The sequence below is a fragment of the Vitis vinifera genome, chromosome 10 (assembly GCF_030704535.1).
Source record: "Vitis vinifera cultivar Pinot Noir 40024 chromosome 10, ASM3070453v1".
Taxonomy (NCBI): Eukaryota; Viridiplantae; Streptophyta; class Magnoliopsida; order Vitales; family Vitaceae; genus Vitis; species Vitis vinifera.
The window spans coordinates 7445653-7462500 of record NC_081814.1 but is presented as its reverse complement, the minus strand read 5'-3'; the positions used below and the strand labels follow the sequence as shown (position 1 = coordinate 7462500).

The following is a 16848-nucleotide window of genomic DNA, read 5'->3' as shown; positions in this document are numbered from 1 at the left end:
GCTAATTAGAAAATATTTACTAAAAATATTAATTAGATATTATATTTTAATAATATAATTATTACATTCGACTTGAATAACTATACTCTTCTTTTTTACTTTCAAAATTCCCCCTTAAAACACATTTTTTTCATTTTAATTGCACATTAAGGATGTTCCCAGTTTTGCCAATTCCGTGTACCACAATTATTTGGCTTTTAATTAAAAGTAACAAATTTTGGAAATAAGAAAAAAAAAATAGTATCTAATGTGTTTACTATAGGTGGTTTTGCAAGTGCCTTTTTATCCTTTGTTTCTAAATATTTTAAAATTTGTAAGAAATAAACAAAAATTAAATTCATGATATAATTAAATTAAATTTGATGATAAAAGTTAGGTTTGATTCCTAAAAAATTTGAAGAAAAACGTAAGAGAAAATAAATGAAGAAAAATAAAAAATAAATTTAACTTCAATAAATTATTTTTTTATGTTTCTTTAAATTTGTTATATTTATTTTTCTCTATTATATAAAAATTAAATAATTTTAAAATATATAAAATTTTAAAAAAACTTAATTATATTTTATAAATTTTCTTGTTAGAATATCATCCTCCTTAATATTTTTAAAAAACCAAACATAGTATTAAAAAATATTTGATGAATTAATTTAATAAATTAATATAATTTATTGAATTTAAAAATTACTTAATACAATAAATCAAAATAACTAATTTTCTTATAAAATATAAATGTATTTTACCTGAGTTGTTTTATAAAATATTTTCGATGTTAGTGGTCCACGCCCATGCCCATTTCTTTCTTTATTATTTTCATGTCACGGTCTAAAATATCTTTCATCTTAATTGTCCATGTCTATCTCTTCATTTATTTTTGTCATGGGATCCATGTCCATCATTTGCCTCTCAAGTCATAACGAAGAACCTCAGTTTCCTTATAGACAATAAAATTACTCTGCATTATTCTCACTTTCGAGTTGGCTTGGGCCTCTTTGCCGATCGCTCATGGGTTGCTTAGTTGTGAACCACCAGCATCACCTAGATCTTGGATTGGGTGATATCATTTTTCTATATATTCTAAAGAAGACAGAAGATGAGAACCCTTATTTCTTGTCGTGGTTAGAAAAGGTACAAAGGCTGGGAAATCGACAACAGTGAAGTGATCATCGAGTGGGATTTTGGAGTTCCTAATCAAACAAAATCGTGGGATGTGTTTGGGTCGTTTGATCAAATTTTGTTTGTGGTATCTCACCCTTTTCTATTTTAATCATTCAATTTCTTTGTTTGCCATAGACAAAGACTTGTCTTTGGATAATGTCACTTGTGCAAGTTGGTCACGCAATGGTTAGCCTTTCAAAGTACCCAAGCAAGTCCATTCATCTGAGTACTCCACAACCGATGATTCTATCTATTAGCTATGGAGTTTACACTTATTTGGAAAAGTAATTTTTTAGGAAAAAAAACAATTTATATTTAGATTAATTTTGAAAATATTTATCAAATTAATCTCTTAGTCGACTTTTATGTTATTTTTTTTTTATTTATGATAAAGTCATATTTGATGACTGTGATTTTAGCTTTAAGGTTAAAATTATAGTTACTAACTCCGATTTTATCATGAAAAAACTATAAAAAAAAATGTATAGATGTTGATATGATATGTTGTAATCCTTTAGTGAATGTTTTCAAAACAAATCTACATTAATAAATTTTAATAGTCAATATTTTAATAAAATAGGTGTTATCGGGACATTTAGTTTAATCTCAATGCTTGAAATTGAATAATTTAAAATAGATTTAAATTAAATTATATTTAAATTTATAATTTAAAAGTTATCATTCTCTTATTTCTATTTCTTTGGTTATAAAACACTTTTCATTTTAATCTCGTTGATGTCTATTTCTTCATTTATTTTTCTGTCATAACTCTATCACTTACCATCAATTACAATGAATATTTCAATTTAAATTCATTTTAAATTTATCAATATCAAACGAAATCATAACAAATAAAATAGGAAAATATGTTTAACAACTAAAAAATATAAAATAATTTTTATTATTAAAAATAGATAATAAAGTATTTTTAGATAATAATTTTTTAATTATTTAAGTTATTTTTACTTTAATATAATTATATAAATATAAAAAATGATTAAAAATAAAATATTATATATCAAATTTATTATTAAAATATATTTAAAACATATTGAAAACATTTTAAATTTCTAAACAGATATTTAGACCATATTTTGTTATTGTTTTCCAAAACAATTTTAAAAAAAAATTTAAGAACATTTTTTGAAAAGTGATTTTTAATATTTTGTAAAACAAATATCTATTTGAGAACTTAAAATCTATGTTTTAAATATAATTTTTATATATAATATTTTATTTTTAATCATTCTTCATATTTATATAAGTATTTTTTTAAAATAATCCATAGAAAATAAATGAAAACAACTAAATATTAAAATATTTCAAATAAATATTTACAACTAAATTATAATAAATATTTGAAGTTTTGAATATTTAAAATTACATAAAATACTTACACTAATAGAAAATATTTAAAATATTTAAAAACAATAGGAAAATGCTTTTTCCCAAATCTATTTCAAAAGTAATAAAAATTGCCAGGGCATACATTTAGAAAATCTTTCAACTATCATACATTAAAATCAACGGGCTAGTACACCTGCCATTTCTATAATATTTTATAAAAGGAAATTATGGGTTGAAGTGGCTCAAACCGAAACCTTTAGGTATGAATTAAGGTGGGTTTGAAAGCAAAACATTGGAAACATGAACACGATTCCTTTCCCCTTCCTTGTTTCTAAGTCAACCCATCCATGGAGAGATGAAATTTTGTTTCATAAAATTTATTGAGTAGGAGGCAATATGAAAGAAAAAAAATGAAATCAATTACTTGATAATACACCAACACAAACGGAGATGAATTAATGTTTCTGTCATACACTTGTTTCGAAACTAAAATCTAACAGGGGATCTTGGTGGTGAACCACTTCATCACATGGATTGGAGCCTTGATCAACCCCAGAGCCAGCTCCACTATGATCGTCACGCACAGGCAACACGGGCATATGCAAGTCAAGGCCAACCTGCATCACAAACCTCTACCATTAATTCTCTCATTCACAAATCATATGGCTTATATATAATTATAGGCAGATATGGAGAGAGAGAGACAGACCCAATGATCCAGATAATGACTCCGATGATGGAAAGGAGGAGGGAGAGGAAGGCGAAGGGGAGACCCAGGAGAAAGCCCAGAGGCCGGCATTCACAATCGTCACCGCAGCACATGGCTTCTGCTTTCTTCTTCTTCTTCTTCTTCTTCTTCTTCTTCTTCTTCCTCCTTGTTTATATATTTTATGTTTATCTACCACTCTTTAGAAAGAGAAAGACTAAACCATATATTCTGGGTGTGGGGACATAGGGAGGTTAAAATGGACACGCTTTCTGCCGTTCACTCAAAGCCAAGCCATTATATCAGTCAAATTGGGACGACCCACCTATACCCGGATTCCACGTCCCCCGCTTTCCATACTGCTCCTGCACCACTCCACCAACCTTGTTTCTTCATTTGTTTGGGGTTTTTTTTTTTTTTTTTGCTACAATTTTGTTAGATATTGCCCATTGGTAGCCAAGAAGGAACCGTTTTGTTTTCCCCTTCAATATGATAGTTTCAAAGTAGGGGGAGCAAAGCGATGGCGCCGAGATGCACCTTCACTTTGTTCAATTATTAAATAATCAATCTGAAACAGAGGATGCGTTGTACAAATTTACAATTAATAAGACACTGAATGCGAGATGCCTGTAGGTTTTGGCTGTCACATTGGAATATTGGTCAAAACAATCGTCTTCCCTGTGTAGGATTCTTCTCCTCCGAAAAAGGTGCTCTGATATGAAGAATGTCCATTTTGACGTGAGTATTTCAACGCAACCCAATCCCGAACCTGCTCCAGTTGTTACTTGAATTTGAAACTTTGAATTGGTACTTAAAATGGTTAGGTTTGGTTTTGAGCTTTTGAGAATCGAAGTTCAATTTGAATTGAATCTTTGATCCGTATAAAATTTGGTTTTGGGCTTGGAGAATCCAAATTCTATTCAAACTTGATTATTTATGCCTATGAAATTTAAATTATATATAAATTTAATATCGACATGTATATTATTTAATTTTCTTTTTGTCTTGGAACTTTTGCTATATATGATTAAAAGTTAGAGGTTTATTAATTAAAAGTTAGTGAATATATGTTCACACTCATTTGGAAAGTTAATTAAAAGTGCATTTAATAATGATTTCGAGAAACATTTTTAGTTTTTAATATTTAAAAATTAAAAATTTTTAAGTATTAGAAATATTAAAATCACTTATCGAAATCACTATTAAACATATACTAAAAATCTATTTTATAGTAATTTTAGAAAATATTTTTAATCTTTCTAACACTCAAAAAAATTTTACCATTCAAGTGTTAAAAATATTAGAAACGTTTTTTAAAATTACTCCAAAACATATTTTAAATTTGTGTTTGATAGTGATTTTAGGAAATGTTTCTAACATTTTTAACACTTGAATGATAAAAAATTTCAAGTATTAGAAAGATTAAAAACGCTTATTGAAATTACTATCAAATAGACTCTAATAATGTGTTTGATAGTGATTTTAGGAAATATTTCTAGTTTTTTTATACTTTCAAGATAAAATTTTTCAAGTGTTAAAAAAACTAAAAACACATCTTACAATCATTGTCAAACATACTTTATTTGGTAGTACTATCAAACATATTTTATTTGGTAATAATTCTAGAAAACATTTCTAGTCTTTCTAACACTTGAATTATAATTTTTTTCAAATATTAAAAAAGTTAGAAATACTTCCTAAAATCATTGTCAAATAGACTCTTATTTGAAAAGTGTTTTTTAAAATAGTTTAAAAGATAGTTTTTAGAAAGTAATTTTTGAAAATTATTCTAAGATATTTTGTACTTCTAAAAAATAGATTTTAAAAACTATTTTATAAAACAAAAATTTGTTCGGAAACATAAAAACCTTGTTTGGTAACTAAATAATTTAAAAAAAATGATTTTTAAGAACTATTTTTAAAAAAATATTGTCTTTTGTAAAAAAAAATGTGTGTTTGGAATATAAATGTTTTAAACATATTTTCTATGTTTTGAAATATATTTTAAAAACAAATTTTATATACAGTGTTTTTATTTTTAATCATTCTAATTATTTTTTAAACCAACTCTAAAAGAATAAGTGAAAATAATTAAAAAAATATTTTCTATTTTTAAGAATAGAAACCTATTGTTTATTTTTAAAAACAAAAAACTATTTTTTGTTTTCATCTTGTCTTTTCTTTTTTTCATTTTTTTTTGGAATAGAAAACTGTTTAAAAGGCAATAACCAGACAAAACCTTTAAGTATGCAAAATTTACGAGTTTACATGATTTGAATTGGTATAAGATTTGATTACTTGTTTTGCTATTCAACTCAACTAGTCTAACCTAATTTTGTGACTTGTCCAATCTAGTCTAATTTGAATCGGAGTTTAAAACTAAACTTGAATCAGACAATACAGACTGAACACGGTTGGATTGAGCTTTAGAAGCTTTAGATAAATGAGTTTCATGTTTGGATTGAACTTGGTCTAACTAGATATAATCCACCAATGCACTCCTAATTTCTCTCTGTTGGCCAATTCACAGCTCATTCCATAACTATCATAATGAAACCAGTCACTATTAACAGATTTCACCTCAAATTTGCCACTCTAATTCTCAGTCAGCAAAGAATATGAAGAAAGTTGGACCTTTCTCATCTCCACCATCTAATCAGATAGGAGACAATTCGAATTGTAATTCATATTTGGCATAGACATTAGACACTAGATTCTTCTCCAGTGGCTTTAGGATTTTGGGGATTTATGGAAACCAAAGTTGTATTAAGAGGACATTCATGGTTAGAAACCAAAGCAAATGGGAAAAACATAGTGTGACTGGCTGCCAAGAAGATACGCATGTCAGACTATGTGCAATACACCCTGAAACCATGGCAATGGCTCACCTTTGATTTCTCCTTCAACAGAGTGATTCATCTGCTTCCAGCTGCCATGGATTTGAAGAGGCCTAGCACTTGGAAGAAAAACATACAACCAGGCCAATGCTACAACATGACTCCTTGTATTTAAAACAGAAGCCTCCCAAGATGTCCGTCAGGGAATCCACATTTCATGGTCTCTTCCAATATGTTATATTCGGTAGACCATTAACAAGCAGACCATATCCACGTCTCAAATACTTGCACTGCCATTAAATGGGAAAGAAATTGTCCACAGCACTCTGAGGAATTGCAACTTCACAATTCTAGGGGCCATCAGGTGATTGATGAAATTGTGATAGCCATATAAACTAATCTCCTTTACACCCACTGGGATATTGGACACAGGGCCATGTTTGTCCTCCATCAATTATGCCAAACAGATACTGAAATTCTTCAATTCTAGATCGCGTTCTAGCTTTTACTGTTGTTGATCTTATCATTATCCACTAGATTTCTGAATTCCTGATGATCCAGGAGTTATTTCTTCCACTCAAGACTCAAGAATAATACCCAGATTATGGTAGAAATGGCCTCATGATCCATTCTCTTTACATTGAGACTTAATAATCACCAGTTCAGCATGCAGTAAGCTGCAATCTCATGCTCCTAGTTTCTTCATGCAGTTCAATACCTAAATCCTGATTAAACTTATCCCCAAAAGTGTTTAGCTTGATTGATCAACTGGAAAACAATTCCCCAGCACTGGAGAGACAGCCTTGCCTGAGTGCCTAACTTCAGCCTTTCTGGAGGATGGGTACATAGAAGTTCCCCAAGGCATTTTGTTAATTCTCTCAGATAAACTAAAAAATCCTTCGGTGTTTAGTGAACTTGCACAAGACTCCAAATGGATGTTAAGAAGAGTTTTTTTGGGGGGAAATTTTCCTACCATGAAATCTGCGACAATTTGCTTCTATTTGGAGAAGAGAATATGCAATGTTGGATTTGTACTGGTTAGAGTCTAACCAAAAACAGAAAAGCACCCTAAAATTGTAATCTACAAAAAGGGCACCTTTGCCAATACTCATGAATGATGTTTTGTAAAGCTATTGAAGAGATTCCTTTCACCTTCCTTCTCTGGTTGCATCTTTTTCTTGATATGGAAACCTCATGGACCACTATCAGTGCCTACCCAACTGCAGCCAGTATCTTTTGATACTCCTCTTACCTTCATTAACTGCCTAACTTCACTAACACTGTCCCATTTTCCAGCAGCTGCCAAAGCATTAGATAGTGCAACATACGCCCCAGGCCTACCATCAGAATTCAACTTAAAAATTTCATGGGCAGCCATACTTGCCATCTCTACATCACCATGCAGCTGACATGAACTGAGCAAAGCTGCCCAAACATCAGAACCAGGCTTCTCAGGCATTCTCATTACAAACTCCCATGCCTGCTGTAGACTTCCCGCACGCCCAAGGAGATCAACCATGCAAGCATAATGCTCCATCCTCGGTTTCAGCAAGTAATCTCTCTCCATGCTCTCCAATATTGTCCAGCCTTTAGCAACTAAGCCAGCATGTCCACAAGCTGACAGAGCACTCAGGAATGTAACATAGTTGGGCTTGACATGGCACTCTATTTGCATCCTACTGAAGAGCTCAAGTGCTTCATTGGAATTTCCATTCTTCCCATATCCATCAATCATGGAAGTCCATGAAAATACATTCTTTTCAGGCATGTGGTCGAAAACTCTCCGCGCATCCTCAATTCTTCCACATTTTGAGTACATGTCTATAAGAGCACTTCCCATTTTTATGTCATTGTAGAAATTCATCTTCACAAGCTGACTTTGAACTTGCTGACCAATTTCAAATACTGTCAAAACTGAGCAAGCCCCAATTACACTAGCAAAAGTTGACATTGTGGGCCGGAAGTTCAACCGCTGCATGTCAATATAAACTTCAAGTGATCTCCTAGCAGTCTCAACTGATTTGCTATAACCTTCAATCATTGCATTGAAAACCACCACATCTTTTTCAACTGTTCTCTTGAAAATATCTTCAGCATCTTCCACAGACCCTTGACTCATGTAACCTGAAATCATTGATGTTGAACATAGCACATTCTTGTCCAACATCATGTCGAACACCCTCCTTGCATAACCAACCTTCCCATTTTTAACATACGAGTCAACAAGTGCCGTATAAAGAACATCATCAGACTCAACATTAGATCTCAGTATCTGGGCGTGTACAACTTTTCCTAAACTATATGTCAATGGAAAAATCCCACCACTAGCACAACCAGTCGCCTTTAAAATCATCGAAAACGTAAACCCATCAGGCTTTTCATAAGAAAAGGTCAGTCTAGAAACCAAATTAAGCAATTCTTCGATTTGCCCATGTTTAAGATACCCACTAATCATATAATTATAAGCAGACAGAGTTGGCTGATGCATTTCATCAAACAGCTGGCGTGCATATCTCAAACAACGCGATTTCAAATGGAGAATAAGGAGCTTAATAGAGACATTGGTATTGGGTTCGAACCCAATTTTAAGAATATGGGAATGGATCTTTTGGCCATGGGAAGGAAAATCTGAATTGATATAGTGTTGCAGAGCAACGGATAGAGAGATGGCAGTTGGGCTAGAAATGTAGTCGCTTGCAGGCGGGAAAGACTGGTTTGGTGGGACCGAAGGTCTCTGGTTTTGAGATGATGAGAAAATGGACGGTCTGATTGAGGATGATTTGACATGTTTCATCTTCTACCATTGGATTCGCTGACCAACTGTTTTTGAAGCCTGTGAAGTGGGAAGGTTTAGCATATAAGCTACCAAATCACGGCGACAAGGCACTAAATAGTCTACGGTCAAGAGAAGTGGAAATGGTTGCTGCCCCACTAAACGACGCCGTTTTACCAAAAACTCAAAATTTATTATATATTTAATTTTATCATTCACATTTTAATTTGATACATAACCACACTTTTTAACATGGAGTTGCATCGCAACAAAACTAAAACACCATGCAATTAAACCATCAATGGGTAACACATTTTCCTCTTTAGGTGGTAGGGAAGATATTTTTAAAAAGGTGCCTAGTTGTGGGAAACAAAGTCATTCTCCAAGGTCATGAGGAAGGGGAAAACAGACAAGTATAGGAAAACCTTTTCTTTTGTTGGGGTTGGGAAAAGACCCTCCAATTCCATTTTGGTTCCACACTGATGAATTGAGCTGCCTTTTCATTTTCTTATTCTTCCATTTCATCATATCAATCCAATAATCCAAACGCATGCAGACTGAAAATTTGGTTCCAAGGGTTTTGCTTTTTAAGTGGGTAAACTTTAGGCTTTGCATCAATCTAATCAAGTTTTGTTTCACCTCTTTGACGCCTTTCTTACCCTAATTGGGGCCATGCCCAACTTTTCCTTTAATCAAACCTAACACAATCTTACAAAACTTGATTTACGTTTGGTAAGAAATGAAGAAAGTATTACATGGTACTCGAATTTTTGTACGATTTTAGTCCCAATTGCCTTTAAAAAGTTGCATCGATCAAGGAATAAGCTTATGTTGAATTGATTAAGTGATATGCCATGACAAATATTTGCTATTCATTGAGCGAGCCACTTTGGTATTATCCAAGGAAGAAAGATAACGAGAAAACTTTTAGCATGCAACTTAGTTTTAAGTAACTTTATTAGTATGTAAAAGCGAAGAATTGTGGAGAAAAGAGATAACAAAATAAATAATTTGGAACAAGATATCAAGAAAGAAAATGACAAAATAATTGATACTGAGTTGATAAGTCATTGATTCATTCTTAAAAAATTACAAATTTAAATATATCATATCCTTTATCTTAATTATTTTTTATTACATTTGCTTATTTTATATATTTATTAATCTATTTTTTAATTCATAAATAGGACAGTTAAAGTTTATTTATTTTATTAAACTTTTGTAAGGATCTCTTTTTCATTTTTGAGTAAATGTTACTTACTTTGAGTCCAATAAACCCTCATAACTTTAAAGTATGTCTACCCAATTCAAAATATAGGTTTGAAAATTTCTTTAACTATTTTCCTTTTTATGTTATATGATATTATAACCATTTTCAAAAAAATATAATATAACAATCGCCGAATACACTAAGAATGTTGTATGAAGGAAGGGGATTATTAATTTGGTAATGCTATCTATTCTATCGATCATATAAGTTGATGAATTATTTGCTTTATACTAACCAACACTTTACTTAATTCCTTTCTTAGTTAAAGGATCAAATCAAGGCGATGTCAAAGGGACTATGAATATTACAAATTGTTTGGAGGAGGTCTTGCCTTAATAATTTGACATCCTTTTGACTTAAAACTTCAATTATAGTTCTAAATGGGTTTAAACATTGATTACTTTGGAGCATGCTAGTTTACTTTTTTGTTCAGTTTTTTAATCCATCATATCATTTCATCATTTCAACTTTTCATTTCAATAGGAATATCCATGGAGAAAAAGTGATGTATAGGACTATTAATTATAAATTTTTTTACAATTTATATAATATTTATACCGTGTGATTTAAAAATAATTTTTTACTTTTAAAAATAAAAATTATTTTTAAAAATTTATAATATTATTTGAATTAAAAAATAAGTAAAAATTGTTTTTATAAATATTTAAAATCTAAAGAAAGATGTCCGTTTGAGGTATTTTTATAAACTTATTTTTAAATTAAAAAATGAAAATAATTTTTAAAAATAAATTTAAGAAAATTCCAAACTATAAAAGTTTTTTCTTTTTTATTTTTTAATTATTATTATTTTTTATTTTAATAAATAAATGTTGTTGGCAACGTTCAAAAAAGTAAGACCACAACCAACTTTTCTTAACGCTGAAGCATGAAATTAAAGATTGAGTGAAGTCATCACCAACATCACAAGTTTTTTTAAATGATTTTCTTCGCCCAACGGCCCTTTCGTAGGCCATTGAGCCAAGAAAAAGAAAAAGGAAAAATGTAAAATTTTTATTTAAGTTGGTCCTTTTCTAGTTTTTTTTTTTTTTTTAATATTAAATCTGTATATCACGATGGTACATTAACAGTTCAAGTTAGCTGACTGGCGTGAGCTCATCACCTTCCTATAACTTTTTCCTTTGATCAAAATACCCTTGCCCACATTAACCAATAACCACATAGTGGTCCACCCCATCCCCACCCCATCATGATCAATTGGACCGTCTCAAGACCCAAAAGTGAGAAGCGTGGCCACCCCTATCGATATCCTCTGCCCGCCTCTGCCGCGGAGAGGTCAGAGGAGCCACCATCCACCCTCCTCGCTCTATCGTAGAGAATTAAATGTAATAAATGTGAAGTGGGACCGTGGCAGTTGAGTTATTAGTGAAAACGGTGGAGGGCATTTCGGGAATAAAAAATATTTTTTTGGGTGACGTAACCATAACGTAGTGGGTGGAAATAAAACTGCAGTCATTGGCGGATGAAATGACACGAAAACTCTGAAGCAAGCCTTGCTGTAGCCTGTAGCGTGCCTAAGCGCCCATGGTCGCCACCACCACATTGACTCATCTCTCCCTCTCTCCCTCTCTGTCTCTCTCTCTCCAGTCCCCAGGCTTTTTAGGGTGCAATTAAGTGGGTCGCATTTAAGTGACTATCAGCTTTAAAAGATAGCAGTTAACTCGGTGTACACACTATACACAGCGGATTAGAATTCAGAAGTTGAAAGTTTGATTTGTTGTCCTGCAGGTTTTTGCATGCCATGTGATGTGAAGTGGGAGTTCAATTTAAAGAGAAGGGATCAGAAGATTTTCTGTGGAAAACGAAGGCTTCATGAGACCAGAGATTTATCTTTTTGGAGACTCCATAACGGAGGCCTCCTTCTGTGATGGAGGTTGGGGTGCTTCTCTCGCCCACCATTTTTCTCGCACGGTATAATCACTATTGATCGGATTTCATTTTTGATTTGAGAAACATGTGAAAGCAAGTTTTATTTTTTTTGGAATATTGGGTTGATGGGGTGGAGTTTTTTCTATTTCTTTTTCTTTTTCCTTTTTCTTTTGGGGTGGGATCAGGTTGACGTGGTGCTGAGAGGGTACAGTGGGTACAATACAAGGTGGGCTTTGGAGGTGATAGAGAAGGTGTTTCCGGAGGTGAGTAGGGGTGGTGGTGCGCCGCTGGCTGTGACGGTGTTCTTTGGAGCAAACGACGCTTGCCTTCCCAATAGATGCTCTGCCTTCCAACACGTCCCTATTCATGAATACAAGCAGAATCTACACTCCATTGTCTCCTTTCTCAAGGTACTCTCTGCTCGTACAAACACATTCCTCACTTGCAAGTTAGTCTCTGTACTACTCCGGTTTCCATCCACTCTCAGCGTCTCACGTACAATGGCTTTCTGTATAATGATGCTTCCCTCCACATTGGATGTACCTTTTCCCTAAATCCTTTCTTTAAAAGCCGTTTAACAGTGTTGTGGTTTTGGTATTTCAAATAACATTATTAAATGTTTCATCTTTATGAAAATACTAAATAGTAAAAGCGGTATATGTATTGGCAATATCTCTGGTCATATCTCCAAAGTCTGGCATATTGGTGCACATTGTCGACCCTTTTATCTGACTATATACCATTTGTGAGGAGATGATAGTTTGACCAAGTTTAGGGATTACAGGAGAGTTTTGTGGGTTGAGTGGAGGGGAGGAGGGGGGGACCCAAGAGTATCCACTAAAGGGAGAGAGTAGGGATGGAGCCAAACAAATAATATGTGGGTGTCGCTGTTATTGTTTGCCACTCGGCTATTTTAATATGTATGGCTATATATATAAATCTAGATGATGGGCTTGTGTATGCGGTGAGGAGCTATCGCCTGTCCTTGTCAGTCTTCTCTTAACCTGCCTTTCTTGCACAAATGGAGAGGGGTTGCTTGGCATCACATCCACTCGTGACCTGTCTCTCCCACCTCTGAACTGAGTTGCATGCTCACATAGATCTTTTATATATACATATGGGTTCTACAAAGTTTTTTGTATATAATCATGATGATTGATGGGATTCCAATATTTTAAGCTAAAACATATGGGAGGTACTTTTCTTGAAAGATTTTTAATCCTATGAATGGATCATGATCATCCATATCCTACTTCCTATTTTGGCATATTTATCTTCATATGGCTATGGTGGATGATATCTATATATTTTTTGAACGGCTAAAACAAGTGTGGTTTCAAGTTTTTTAATCGTTTTAGTTAGGTTATGAAAAAAGCAAGGGAGGTAAGAAAAGTCTAATGACCCAAATCCGATTATCCCATAAAAAAACTTGACCCAAACCCACCCGAGCTCCAAAAAGCCAAACCTTAAGTAAGCTCAAAATTTTGTAGGGGCTGAGGCTGGGGATTTTCGGATTTTCATTTTTTTATTCTTTTTGTGTGGGCCCGTCTCGAAGTATGATCAATCTGTCCCAAAATCCTAAACTAGGCCCGGCTGCTCAGCCGGCAAATCTTGTTTTTAAATCCCCATATGACCTCTTGTCACCACCCCTTTTATGTTTTTAAATCTTGATCCCACAACAGTATCACCACCTCACAACAGTATCAATACTTTAAGGTAAGAGATTTGAAAGTCATGCAATCCATGATGATAATGTACGACATACATAATTTGATTTAGCTATGTGATTAAACGTATTTTTGTTTTTATAGTTTTATTTAATGTGTACCTTGCAATACATTATTTGAGATGTATTATGGAAACAAAGTAATAAAAGTTTAGTGTAAAAGTTTGCACTCGTAGTTTTAATTTATAATAAAATTAATGAGGTATTTTAGATCATCAAAGTTGCATAGTTTTGTTAGTTAAAAGTTTTACATAAAATATAATACAAAAATATTTATTACATAGTTTTAAAAGGTGTCCTTTATGTGTGCCTAGGCTAAAGATGCAACCATTTCCTAGTTATAGAGCCTTGCTAGCCAAGACATGCGCCTTATTGAAGAGGCGTGTCTTGTCGATTTTACTCTTCTTTTTTAAACACTTTTATTCTTGAAATCTTTAATTGTAAATTGAAATTTATATAATTTCATTACTTTTTTATTGAATACTTCTTTTAAATGTTTAGAATCTTAAATTTTTTATTGATTGAATTTGATTTCAAGTCATATTTTACAAAATTGATATGCATCTTAAGTTGCATTTCAAGCCTTGTGCTGCGCCTTACGTCTTAAGCTATAGGAGACTTTGCCTTAGGTGCGCTTTGCGCCTTTTAAAACTATGATTTATTATATATATGTTTTTGTCTTGAATCATATTCTATAAATCTTTTAGTATCGAATGTCAATACTTAAGACTTTGCTAGATCAAATGTGAGTAAACTGACTACTTTAGAATGTGAGTAATACTTCTGAATATTTGGAATGCGAGTAAACCTGAATATTGTTTAATACATAGAATGTGCCAAAATTAGGTGAGAGGCCAACATTTGGAAGATTGCATATCAGAATATGTTAAAGCTCTTAGAATGGTGGAATAGGACACTATAGAACCAAAGGGAAGGCTAAACAATTTTTGCATATTCTGACCAAATTTAAAAATGTGTTAGGGAATGGGTAGGTTTTATATAATTCTCATTTAGAGCTTATGAATAAATATATTGTGGAGAGAACCAACACCTTCAATAGTTTTAACTACTTCTAGTCTCTCTGTAACTTGTTTCTATTAACCTCTCTGTACATTTTTGATGATGTCTCTTCATATGTTATCAGAGGCTTGTAAAACATTTTCAAACTCTCTACAACCTTTGAATAAAATTTTTTGTCAACCTCTCTGTTTGTTTTGATTAATGTCTCTTAATGTCTACTTAATGCCTGGTAAAGCATTTTTTTTTTTGGTTGAATTCTAAGCTCCCATTTTTCAAATCTTGTTCTATTTCTAGTTCAATTTCTTGACTTGCTTCATCTAATAACTGTTTCAGAATCAATCTAAGCCCATTTCTTGGCCATTTTGTGGATGTCATTAATGTATAGATTCTATCATTCATTATTTATCAAGAAGAACTAGACTAGAGTTTGTTAAAGTAGTGTCAAGATTTTCTAATTTCAAGGTATCTTTCTATCATCAGACATTACTGTGACCCAACATATGCTTGAAGTGAGACATCATTTTGAATTGTGTGATTGAGCATTCAACCTCTTATTGAATCACTCTTGTTGTTAAACATTTCATATGCTCAGTCGATCCAATGATATTTCAGGTGGCTGTCATAACACTATTGCTGCATGAATGTTTCCTGAAAATTAGCCATTTATTGCATTACAAGTAGTAACATTGTAATTTATGGAACATAGTTGTCTACTACATCCATCCATGCAAGGAAACCCGGACCTTTTCTATTTTAGCAAATCATATCTATTATTAGGTTTTGTGTGTTTGTGTTTTATTTTATTTTTATAATTTTGCGACAAGACTATCTGACACTTCTTATTTGTATTGAGCTTCAGAAGCGATGGCCTACCACCCTTGTTCTACTTATCACTCCTCCTCCTATAGATGAGGAAGGGCGCCTTCGGTACTGTTCTTCTATATACAATTTCAGATGGTGTTTCTATATAGCTTCTCTGCCTCTCCATTTCCTTTACCCTTGTAGATAAACCTTTGATAAGCTATCTAATATTATAGGAATCCTTATGTGGAGAATCCAATGGGTCTTCCGGAGAGGACAAATGAGGCAGCTGGTGCTTATGCTAAAGCATGTGTTGATGTTGCGGGAGAATGTGGGGGTCCAGTGGTGGATATTTGGACAAAAATGCAGCACATTTCTGACTGGCCAAGAGTTTGCCTAAGGTATTTCAGGGTTTTCAATCTGCAATTCACACATAATTTAGAGGCTTTGTCTTGTCGTGATGTATTTTCTCTTAATCATGCAACTGGATATGTAGATTATATTGCACATAATCATTAAGCTTTTATTTTTTCACTTCTATTTCTAAAGTAAGAAAACCATTTTATTTCATGGCATTAGGCCAAATGAATTGTTAGGGTAATAATGTAACTTTTATTATTGAAAATGCAGTGATGGTTTGCATCTCACCCAAAGTGGCAACAAAATTGTGTTTGAGGAAGTTGTTGCAAGGCTAAGAGAGGAAGGCATAAGTCTAGAAACTTTGCTGGTTGATCTCCCACATATCGCTGAAATAGACCCTAATGACCCCTTGAAGTCTTTTTCTTAATTGAAATGTTCATAAAAGCATGTTTTGTACAACCAACTTATATGCCAACTATATTGTTAATAGCTTTGCTTTGGCTATAGCTGCGCCCTAGATGAGTGGTTTTTGGTGAGATGTCCTTATGATTGAATTATATTGTTGAATTGTTGGTTTTGGCTACTTGAGGGTATTTTTTTGGCATATTTTATGTGAACTTTTCCCATAGATGGACGCCCTCGGTTCTTTGCTTGCCATTTGAGTTGGAGATTAACCTTTTTGTTTGTACTTAATCTTGTCTACAAATGGCTTCATTTCATGCCTCAGACATGCCCCAAAAGTTAAACTATGCAAATTGATACAAGGAATCTAGAATAGTTTATAATGCCTTGGGGTTAAGGAGATAGATGAGCTCTAGAATACTAGAATTATTCCATATTAATAATAGGAATCTGGAATGTTTTACAATGCCTTGGAGTTACGTGGATTATGGAAATGTGAGCTAAGGTTTGTTTTGTATTTGTGAAATGGGTAATTTTTGGAGACCTTTTTGGAAGCTTATAAAT

General features: G+C 32.7%; 4 protein-coding genes across 5 annotated transcripts in view; 1 reads left to right on the top strand and 3 right to left on the bottom strand.

The window, feature by feature from the left end:
• The window catches only part of LOC100242845 (pyruvate decarboxylase-2-like), a 10225-nt gene extending 10200 nt beyond the window's left edge, over window positions 1-25 (bottom strand). The window contains exon 1 of the mRNA XM_002275450.5: window positions 1-25. This exon is cut by the window's left edge and continues 790 nt beyond it. The gene's annotated coding sequence lies outside the window, so the exon portion shown is untranslated.
• Window positions 26-2899: 2874 nt separating this feature from the next.
• On the bottom strand, window positions 2900-3732 carry LOC100265131 (signaling peptide TAXIMIN 1). The gene is made up of 2 exons (XM_002275785.4): window positions 3212-3732; window positions 2900-3119 (listed from the first exon to the last, which is right to left on the bottom strand). The coding sequence occupies exons 1-2, from the start codon at window positions 3322-3324 to the stop codon at window positions 2996-2998; spliced, it is 237 nt and encodes a 78-aa protein (XP_002275821.1). The 5' UTR covers window positions 3325-3732; the 3' UTR covers window positions 2900-2995.
• A 1895-nt stretch (window positions 3733-5627) lies between these two features.
• Window positions 5628-8907, bottom strand: LOC100261767 (pentatricopeptide repeat-containing protein At1g28690, mitochondrial). Its single transcript, XM_002267267.4, has one exon. The coding sequence runs from the start codon at window positions 8837-8839 to the stop codon at window positions 7238-7240; it is 1602 nt and encodes a 533-aa protein (XP_002267303.1). The 5' UTR covers window positions 8840-8907; the 3' UTR covers window positions 5628-7237.
• Window positions 8908-11545: 2638 nt separating this feature from the next.
• LOC100259939 (GDSL esterase/lipase At5g45920) lies at window positions 11546-16516 on the top strand. 2 transcript variants are annotated; one of them, XM_003632937.4, is made up of 6 exons: window positions 11546-11720; window positions 11835-12017; window positions 12161-12385; window positions 15581-15648; window positions 15759-15923; window positions 16153-16516. In XM_003632937.4, the coding sequence occupies exons 2-6, from the start codon at window positions 11919-11921 to the stop codon at window positions 16307-16309; spliced, it is 714 nt and encodes a 237-aa protein (XP_003632985.1). In that variant the 5' UTR covers window positions 11546-11720; window positions 11835-11918; the 3' UTR covers window positions 16310-16516. The 2 variants fall into 2 exon arrangements, with proteins under 2 accessions (XP_003632985.1, XP_010655493.1); XM_010657191.3 differs by having other exon boundaries at window positions 11546-12017.
• Window positions 16517-16848: the final 332 nt, after the last annotated feature.

Excerpts from the sequence above, each read along its gene's own strand:
- LOC100265131 (XM_002275785.4), bottom strand. The coding sequence starts at position 3,324 with ATGTGCTGCGGTGACGATTGTGAATGCCGGCCTCTGGGCTTTCTCCTG. Across the intron at positions 3,120-3,211 it reads GTCATTATCTGGATCATTGG|GTTGGCCTTGACTTGCATAT; the intron begins GTCTGTCTCTCT and ends TTTGTGATGCAG.
- LOC100261767 (XM_002267267.4), bottom strand. The coding sequence starts at position 8,839 with ATGAAACATGTCAAATCATCCTCAATCAGACCGTCCATTTTCTCATCA.
- LOC100259939 (XM_003632937.4), top strand. The coding sequence starts at position 11,919 with ATGAGACCAGAGATTTATCTTTTTGGAGACTCCATAACGGAGGCCTCC. Across the intron at positions 12,018-12,160 it reads CCCACCATTTTTCTCGCACG|GTTGACGTGGTGCTGAGAGG; the intron begins GTATAATCACTA and ends GGGTGGGATCAG. Across the intron at positions 15,649-15,758 it reads GATGAGGAAGGGCGCCTTCG|GAATCCTTATGTGGAGAATC; the intron begins GTACTGTTCTTC and ends CTAATATTATAG.